Source organism: Mytilus galloprovincialis, chromosome 6, assembly GCF_965363235.1.
Source record: "Mytilus galloprovincialis chromosome 6, xbMytGall1.hap1.1, whole genome shotgun sequence".
Taxonomy (NCBI): Eukaryota; Metazoa; Mollusca; class Bivalvia; order Mytilida; family Mytilidae; genus Mytilus; species Mytilus galloprovincialis.
In genome coordinates, this window is record NC_134843.1 from 99,971,902 (window position 1) to 99,982,238 (window position 10,337).

At 32.8% G+C, this 10,337-nt stretch overlaps 2 protein-coding genes across 3 annotated transcripts in view; one reads left to right on the forward strand and one right to left on the reverse strand.

Annotated features, from left to right (window-relative positions):
- LOC143080941 (uncharacterized) overlaps window positions 1-2,484 on the reverse strand; it is a 29,251-nt gene extending 26,767 nt beyond the window's left edge. For both annotated transcript variants that reach the window (XM_076257134.1, XM_076257133.1), the window contains exon 1: window positions 2,278-2,484. In XM_076257134.1, the coding sequence (XP_076113249.1) occupies window positions 2,278-2,472 (195 nt within the window). In that variant the 5' untranslated portion in view covers window positions 2,473-2,484. The remainder of the gene's footprint in view (window positions 1-2,277) is intronic.
- A 4,205-nt stretch (window positions 2,485-6,689) lies between these two features.
- LOC143078458 (ATP-dependent DNA helicase RecQ-like) lies at window positions 6,690-8,717 on the forward strand. The gene is made up of 2 exons (XM_076253319.1): window positions 6,690-6,771; window positions 7,580-8,717. The coding sequence occupies exon 2, from the start codon at window positions 7,698-7,700 to the stop codon at window positions 8,700-8,702; it is 1,005 nt and encodes a 334-aa protein (XP_076109434.1). The 5' UTR covers window positions 6,690-6,771; window positions 7,580-7,697; the 3' UTR covers window positions 8,703-8,717.
- The last annotated feature ends 1,620 nt before the right edge of the window (window positions 8,718-10,337 follow it).

The window sequence follows — 10,337 nt, forward strand, 5'->3', positions numbered from 1 at the left end:
CTCGAAGGGATTTTAATGAAATTGAGAATAGAAATGGGCATATGTCAAAGAGACAACAACCCAACCAAAGAGCAGAAAACAGCCGAAGTTCCCCATTTGGTCTTGAATTTAGCGAGAAAATCCCGAACTGGGGGCGGGCCTCAGCTGCCCCTAAATAATAATGTGTAATAGTTCAGTGAAAATAGACGTCATACTAAACTCCAAAATATACAAATGAACTAAAATGAAAAAAAAAACCATACAAGACTAACAAATACCAGAAGCACCTGACTTGTAACAGACGCAGAAATGTAATGTCATGTTGCTTCTTAGATTGTTTTGGCTATCATTGTTATGTCCTCTTGATGGTCGTAAATCAATTTAAAAGAAAAATACCTGCACTATTCAATTTGACACATCAAAGCATTTCTGCGTTACTGACCATTTAGATGATAGGACTTCTATTTAACTTGCATTTGATAGGAATATCACATATGAGCATCAACGTTTGTCACTGAATATAATTACCGACACATCACTAAATGTAATTTAATAATTCCACACTTCTTACTAACCAAACTAGATTGAATATAATTGTATCCAGATAATTATCATAAAATATGTAAAATTGATGGAAGCATATGAACAGTAAGGACGGGCTCTTAAATAGACTGAAGTAACGTGACTGTCCAAGACAGTTGATACAAAGTTTTATATTCTTCCGGTTGGAAATAAGTACAACTACAAAATGAGTAATGAAACATGTGTCGCGTCGTGAATCAAGGCAAGATAGCATATGATCATGCATGCTTTTAGCTTTCTTTTAACTTTCTTTTGAAATGAACGCGTCGGAATGCTTATTGATATCATTTGGTTATTCGATACTAATCGCACCCTAACGACTGCTTGTTATATCCTGTAGATAATTGCAATACACAGAGGTATTTCTACAAAAAACAAAAAAAATAGTCCTTTAGCTACTGTCACAGAAAAGGACATGTCACAAAATATTTTAACAACCTGGAAGCAATCAGTTACTTCCCCTTTTGCATATACTATGGCTACTACAATACATGTATATCAATAAGATTTTTTATTTTGTTAACATATTGGCTACATTTAGAAGGAATAAAATAAAGTACAAAATCGACCATTTTAAATTGTCCATCGAGAATCGACTAAGTTCATTTCTATACTGTAGTAAAACAATCAGTAGAGAACAAAACCATTATTAGGTCAGAGTTTTTCCATTTCTAAAACTCGGCACTGTATGTAGCCAAAAGGTTAGACTTAATTAATATAATTACGAAGTCTTGTTAATAAAGGCAGCAGTAGTATACTGCTGTTCGAAATTCATAAATCGATAGAGAAAAATCAAATCCGGGTTACAAACCAAAGCCGAGGGAAACACATCAAATATAAGAGGAGCACAACGACACAACAGAAAGGAAACATTAAAATGTAACACACACAGAATCGAACTTTAATATAACAATGGCCATTTTTCTGACTTGGTACTGGACATTATAATAAAAAAAATGGTTGATTGAACCTGGTCTTGTAGCAATGGACATTCAAACTCTTAAGTCGAAAAAAGCCTACAACGCCATGGTTAAAAAAGAAAAAATACAACAGACACACAATAGTACTGATCATTGGTATAAGATGTATAATATTTGTAAAAATCCGATGTTCCGTTTACGCTGTACGAGCTTTAAAAAGTTAGTACGGAACACATTGGAGGTATTCAACACGTCGATTATTGAAGACAATTTTGTTTCGAAGAGGAGATGATATTTACAGCATTACTCTGAAAGTCTCTTTGAAGTTGAACAGAAAAAAACACACATACATAGAAACTAAAGATACAACATGAACATTCAAACGCTTAAGTCAAAAATAAACCGACAACATCATGACTAAAATAGAAAAAATAAACCTACAACGTCATGGCTAAAATAGAAAAAAAATAAACCGACAACGTCATGACTGAGAAAGAAAAAATTAACCTGCCAACGCCATGGCTGAGAAAGCAAAAAAAAACCTACAACGCCATGGCTGAGAAAGAAAAAATACAGACAGAGCCATGGCTAAGAAAGAAAAAATAAACCGACAACGTCATGACTGAGAAAGAAAAAGACACACAATAGTACACGAAACACAACACAGAAAAGCAAAGGCAGAGCAACACGAATCCCAAGTATGTTCTTTCTCATTTGTAGAAATTTCCCTAAACTCGGACTATTGAAGGCATCAATTGAATATACTACTAGTATCAATGGTGTATTTAATACTTACAAAAAGCGACCTATGACTAGTGTTGAAAAATGGAAACGATGAACTGATGTGAATTTCACTTGAACTGCCGTCGTCGTTCGGAGGTAAACGATTGTCATGAGATGGATTGCCATATGGATAAAACATGCTAAGTGGAATAGCGGAGCATGCATTAAAAAAGGCAAAAGATATCAACCACACACTAGTGATTTTCATTGTGTAAGAATAATAAGGTGACTGCTTCACCTCAATATATATTCAATTTTTGCGGAAGATAAAGCGTTAAAAATCTAGACCAAATCAAATGCACCAATCAAAAATATTTACTTTATTTTTATGATTAGTCATTACGTGAATTACTTGACAGTAGATATTTGACCAATGTAACAACTCTTCCTGTACATGTATACAATCAGTCGAGAAACAGAACCATTTATCAGTATATATCAAGGAATAGTGCAACAAGTTTTGTTAGTAATTACTGATCGAATGGAATGCAGTCGTTTTCACGTAATGTTTGGTCCTAAAATAGCCGATTTTGGTACATTAATCTATGCCACTAAGTTAGATTTACTGATCGTTTTACATAACACACATTAACTGTTTGATTAACCTTTCTTATACATTGGATTAATTTCACACCGTTGGTCTGTTTGTAAGTAAGTAAACCGGTCTTCCTTGTAAATACTTCGGCAACTGTCATGAGTGTATTGTTTATAATTGCAATGTTTATGAGTTTGGTAATTTACTCCTTGGTTTTGATTGTTATTGTATTTGGTAAGTTTAAAATAATAACATAAACTGTCAAAGTGTGCAATATGAATTATTATTATCAAACATTTAGAGATAAAATCTGTCAAACACATCATTGTAATGAGAATATTTTTAATTGACGACTTTTTAACTATATGGCAGTTGTTCTTGGCCTTATATTTGTACTAAAATAATTGTATAGAGATGTATTAATGTTCATCATAAATTAAGTCTGCGAATTCAAGTAATATTTTTGATTTGTTTGTACTATTTCGAAGATCTAAAATGTTTCATTAACAGAATTAATCAAACATTCATATACATTTTGTAAATACAATATCACAAAATACCTGTGATATTATTTACAGCATGTAGAATGAAGTTTCTGATACCTTTCTATTTAGGTTTTTTTATCCTGTTTCACTGTGATGGTACAACGATCAGTACTAACAATTCAAAATTCTTATACCAGGTATAAACTACCTTAGCTGTATTGGGCACAAATGTTTGGAATTTTGGGTCCTCAATGCTCTTCAACTTTGTACTTGTAGCTTTTAAACTATTTTTATCTGAGCGTCACTGAGGAGTTTTACATAGACGAAACGCGCGTCTGGTGTGAAAAAAATATAAGCATTTTTCCTTCGATACCTATTTGAACTCTTCTCCAATATGATTTGCAATTAGTTAAACGGGTTTGAGGTACCGTAGTATAAGTCTGTTATCTTTAATGAGCGTCTATAACGACTGATTCGGTGCCACCTAATATGCTACATGTTTTGACTCTAGGGCTACATTTTCCCAGTAGTCAACAATTTTGTTTTGACAAAAGTTGGTCAAGAACTTCTAACTCGTCATGCTATTCACATTAGTTTTTAATTTACACTGCAATTCCTATGATTCGATAGCAAATATTGATTATTGGTTACTATATATCAAGGCTGGTTACTATTTTCTCCTATCTCATCTCAAAGAGACACCGAAATTATACTACCCATCATGAACTAAAACAGGTTCTTTATACAAAGTTTAACTGAAATACCCAAATCCAAGTGTAAAACATATTTGGGAACTAGTTATCCCAATTTAATCTGGATGCTGTGTAATATGGAGTGAGTTCATCATCAAATTCTATTTTTCATTGTAGGCTCTTTAATTGTAGGTCTAAAAAAATGTTTAAACACCGGGACAGTTTTGACTGACTGTTTGAGTAGTAGTACAGGTTCAATACAAAACATTGCACTTTCAAATTTCTTAGAGTAGTTGACTAAATGCACATTTGAAATAGGGTATATGTGTTGGATTGCTAATATAAACAAGCAATTCATCTTTAAAATGTAAAAAAACACAAACAGTTTTGCATCTTCAGTATATCATCATCGTAATCTATATAACTGATCTTTCATCCTGTCAGATTTTTTTCTGGCCAAATGACTTGACAAACCTGTATACATGTATAAAATCTCAACCACTAGCATTTATTTTGGGTCGGAATAACAGTTAGGACATGAACAACTGGATAACTGTAGCATTGCCAATTAAAGATAGTCCTGCTTACTAAATACAATTTTCCGAATTGTTCAATACAAATAAATAATAGTCAGAATTATTTGCACATCTGGAGAAAATAGGACTTCAATGACATACTCCTAATACAGATCATTTTTGTTTCGATACTTTGGTTCTATTCTCCTTTATCGATTTACAAAATAAGTCAACGATAAAACCACTATTGCCTTATGTTGTTAGTACAAACCTAGTTCACTAAGTTCGGTGTTATCACTTTTAGTGTTAAGTACTAGTGTAATGAAATAAATCTTTAGAACCACACTTTTTATGTAATTATGTAACACCACTTACGCAGTCTCGAAAATCTGTAGTCTACTGGTTGTCGGTTTATTATTTTAGCGCATATTTCATTCGTTGTTGTCGTAAACATAATAAAGTCTTTATTGTTTTTCTTCTGATTATTTTTTTTTTCTTCCGCCATATTTTGTTCTTGCGATAAATGTTTGTTTCGCAATATGTCGCTTAAATATTTCTCATATGGTATCGTATAGTTTATGCGCTTTCAAATTTCACCCTGCTAAGGCAAACCATTTTCTTTGTAAGAGTTATCTCCCTATTCACTGTTTATCATGTGTGTGCATCTCCTTCGTAACAAAAAAAGAAAGCGACAAAATTTCTTTTACAAATTGTTCGTTACATCCTCAGAAATTTTTGGCTAATTTGGATCGAAGCGATTCGATGACATTTTATAGGAGTTATCTACCTTTACAAAATAAATTTGTCGGTATGTTTTTTTAACTCATAAACAGTTAACCGTATAACCCTGTAATGTTTTTATTTGATGCCCCTAGGTCCTAACTTAGAAAATGAGGTCAAGGTCAAAGGTCAAAGGTCAAGGTCAAGTTCTCAATTGTGACTTTTGCTTGTTTTTGCATTTTTTCCGACACTCTGAAAAATACATATAAAAGAACGAGTGCAAAATGTCTGCTTTATTGTAATGAAGATATGCTACATTTAGCCTGCTACAATCTAATGGCATCTTATAGGAGTTGGTGCCCCTGAAATGTCTTGATATGAGGTTATTTGATTATAACTTCAACTAAGTTCATTATAAAGGCATTTGACCTTGTACAAAAGGTTAGGTGACAAATGACCTTGAAAAATGACTACCGGAAGTGACCTTGAATAAACCGGAAGTAGCCTTTTCTGCAATTTTATCATATAAAAGTACTCAGAATCCATATATTTTGTCATATAGATACATAAACTGATTACTGAAGACTAAAAATGACTTCCATCAAACCGGAAGTGGCCAATTATCTCCCATTCTATATACAAAAGTATATAGAAACTATATATTTTTGGAATCAGTGTGAAAAAAGCTATCATATGAGACCGGAAGTGACATTCATTTCACCAGAGGTAGCATATTATCTCCCTTATATCACACAAAAATATAATTAAACCATTATTAATCGCATCAGTATGAAAAAACTCTTCTTATCCAAATTTCTTTGATGTGGAAAGACTTTCAATTGTTCTCTGAACAATTGGTTTTTAATTTATGTCTGTTTTTGTTTAGTACTGTTTCAAATTTGGTCACACCTCTATGTATTCTTTATTGCCAACTTTACGTCATTGTGTAGGTTTATGTGCAAGGTTGTGTCATTCCAATGGATATTTTATAGTGTTTCTTTCTGTGTTGTATTGTTACACTATTGTGATATTGATTGCGAGTTGTCTCATTGGCACTCTTATTAGTTTTTCGTAGGGTTCGTGTTGCTTATTCTTTACTTTTCTATGTTGTGTCATGTGTACTATTGTGTAACTCGAATAATTCAAGCCCTTACCGTCTCCGATTCTCTCCACCTTACAAGATTTAGAAGCTAAATATGACTTTATATTTTAAGAAAAACAAAAGCTCGCATCGGCAAGTCCAAAATTTACTCACATTTGCCAGAATTATAGGAACTTGTAACCCACGCCAAAGGGACAGTGCTTGTTATATCACCTATTCAAGCCCTAATGATTGACCAGGTTACTTGAAAACAATGGTGTTAGTGCTACATTCCTTGGGGAAAAGCAAACAGACAAAAGTATTCCGGCACAAATTATCGAGGGTGAATTCTCCATTGTGTTTTCCTCTCCTGAAGCAGTATTGAATAAAGGTCCATGGCGGAGATGTATTACACAGGGTGTATTCCATGACAATTTGAAGGCAGTTGTTATAGATGAGGCTCACTGTATAACACAATGGTAATTTTTACGATATTATTTATATAATGTGTATTTACATTTTGTATCTAGTTTTTTGTTATGAACATGTTAACCTGATTAAATTATGAAGGCAACAATTTTGTATGTCACAAAATGAATAAGGAGACGTGGTCATGGTATGTTGGCCAATGAGACAACTATAGCTATCCACAAAAGTTCAGATGATATGGATATTAGAAATTAAAAGCAACTGTACAATTTTCAACAATTAGAAAATACCCATGCACTAAAAGACAGCTATAAAAGAAAAATATGTCATCTGAACAATTCAATTGAGACAACTAATAACTAAATTTAAACAGAACAATTATGAAAAACAAATATCATATGACAGACATGAACATGTCCACACCGCCTGCTGGAGGGACATATATGTCCATGATTTATGAAAGCTAATCATCATTGCTGTACCTCTTTTCAAAATAAGAAAAAAAATAAAAAGTGTAATATGTTTCTACATCAATTGGCTTTCAATGTAACGGTCATTACGGTATGAAGTCACTGTTTGACATGTAACGTCACTAATGTTGAGTGGTAGTATTTTCTGGCATATGAAATGCAATCCTGAAAAACACCTGGCAGCAAAAGGGTTAACAGATTTAAAAAAAAAAATAAAAATAAAATAAAAACTATAAAATTTCATTGAAAAACCAATAATTAAAACACTTCCCGATATATTGGTTGTCGCGAAATGGAAAGAAGGAGATGTGTGTATGCTTCAATTAATGCAGTAAGAAGAACGTCAGTTTATTTATTTACATTTTATTTATCTTTTTTGCTATTTCAGGGGTGGTGAATTTCGCAAGGAGTATAGTCATCTTGGAGAACTTCGATCTGTTGTTCCAAAAAAAACAACTTTTGTGACTTTAACAGCAACTGCAACAAGATCAATAAAGAAAGACATTATGAAAACACTTGATAAGGACATAAAAACAAGCATTATTTCCGTTATACCAGAAAGACCAAATTTATCATATTATGTGCAAAAGAGTAGTAAGAATTTGGCAGATTTAGACTGGTTAATTAACGACCTACTTAAATTTGAAAAATCCACCAAAAAGACAATCATATATTGCAGAAATATTGTATCTTGTTCCAATTTGTATGAGTATTTCAGACTTTCATTAGATGACAGAAGTGAATCTCTAGATAATAGATTGATAGGAATGTTTCACCGTTCGACTGCTGATATCAATAAAAGTCATGTGCTTGATGAGTTTCAGAAACTTGACAGTTCTCTGCGTGTTGTTTTTGCTACCATTGCGTTTGAAATGGGTATAGACATACCCGACATTGAGCGTGTCATTCACTGGGGAGGGCCACGAGGTCTAGAGCAATTCTCACAAGAAAGTGGCAGGGCAGGCAGAGATGGTCGCTCAGCCGTTTCAATTATCTACTTCAGTGGATATGACTTGGCTAAGGGAAACTGTTCAGAAGAAGTCCGAGAATTTTGTAAGACTGAAAACTGTTTAAGGAATACTTTGTGTGCGTACTTTCAATTAGATACTAGTGGTTATAGTGTTATAAAGCCTGATCCTCCTTGTACATGCTGTAGTAACTGCAAATTAAAGTGTGTCTGTGGATTCTGTAGTGAAAGCCAATTTCTAGGTAGGGAATTAGATAACTCATCGGTTCTTGATGAAGACTTTAACACTGGTATTAAAAGAGCTCTTACTCTTGAACAACGACGATTACTTCGTGAAAACTTATTAGACTACAAAGAATGTCTTATTGAGGAAGAAAGTGAACTTTCATGTGAGTTAGAGGACTTTGCTTTAGACCACATTGTAAAAAATGCACCATATTTGTTATGTGAAAATGATGTGATATCTCTAGGACTTGTTAGCCCTGAGCTTGCTGCAGATATTTTAACACTTATTGAAGAAGTCGAAGTACATACAGTGATGTAGGGTCATACAATATGTACAATGTATTTTCAAAAACTCAACCAATTCAAGTTCTAAATTTTTTTGTGTCAAAATATTGCATGAATTTTGTTGTTGAAATGCAACATACAATATTTACAATGTATTTTCATAAACTCAACCAAGTTCTATTTTTTTTTATCGTGTAAATCTACATGTCTTTAGATGTTCAATTTTTAATGCTCAGATAAAGATACCTACAACTGTATGCATGGTATGTGTGGGATTTCATAAACTCAACCAAGTTCTATTTTTTTTTTATCGTGTAAATCGACATGTCTGTAGATGTTCAATTTTTAATGCTCAGATAAAGATACGTACAACTGTATGCATGGTATGTGTGGGATTTCATAAACTCAACCAAGTTCTATTTTTTTTTATCGTGTAAATCGACATGTCTGTAGATGTTCAATTTTTAATGCTCAGATAAAGATACGTACAACTGTATGCATGGTATGTGTGGGATTTCTGACATTAAGGAAAATCCTGAGTTGATAAGTATTTTTTTGAGTACAATGTAACATAAATATTTGTCATACATATCCACAATGTCATGATTGTCTTGTGTACTTTTTAAAATAAAGAGAAATATTATACAGTTATTTATTTGCACTGACTTTTCATTGCCAAAATTTGTTGTGTGCTTGTTTGTTTGATTGGTACAAGGTGTCCAATAGTAAACATTAATTCAAGAATATAAAATGATATAAAAAAGAAGATGTGGTATGATTGCCAATGAGACAACTATCCACAAAAGACAAAAATGACGCAGACATTAACAACTGTAGGTCACCGTACAGCCTTCAACAATGAGCAAAGCCCATACCGCATAGTCAGCTATAAAAGGCCTCGGTAAGACAATGTAAAACAATTCAAATCAGAAAACTAACGGCCATATTTATGTAAAAAAATTAACGAAAAACAAATATCTAACACATAAACAAATGACAACCACTGAATAACAGGCTCATGACTTGGGACAGGCACATACATAAATAAGTTATCAATTAGTCCAGACATTACACATGGTACAGTAACTTCTTCTAGGATAACTCCAGTTATTTGTTGTATTTCAGAGTTTTTAGTGTTATTTTGTCTGCTGTTTGTCTTGTTTAATTTCTCAATGGCTTTAAACATATATTGTGGTATGATTGCCACCGAGAGACATGTATTTCATTGACATTGTATTGAATTTGGTGGATTTTAACAGGTTTGAAATTGATGGCACCAACCTAACCTTGGAGAGTGTTGTTGTTGGTTTTCCACCTTATGAGTGGATTGTCCCATTTGGTATGTTTCTACTTTCTTTACGCTAGAGGTTTGTAAAGTTTGTTATGGTACACCAACAAAGGGTATGGAGAAAAACCAACAGTGGAAATTAGCTGTACTCACTGGATCATCAACCACTATACAAAAGAATGACAAGTTTCTGAATTAACAATCATTAAAGACTTATATTTGATAACTGAAACTGACAAGTATATAGAATCAAAACAATGCAAGTTGTATTCAAATTTTATTTAAGATCTGAATAGATCAAAATAAATTAAAATGTATCATGAATAAAACTAAACACACACATGTACAATGCTAAATAAGCAAAAACAATACACATGTACA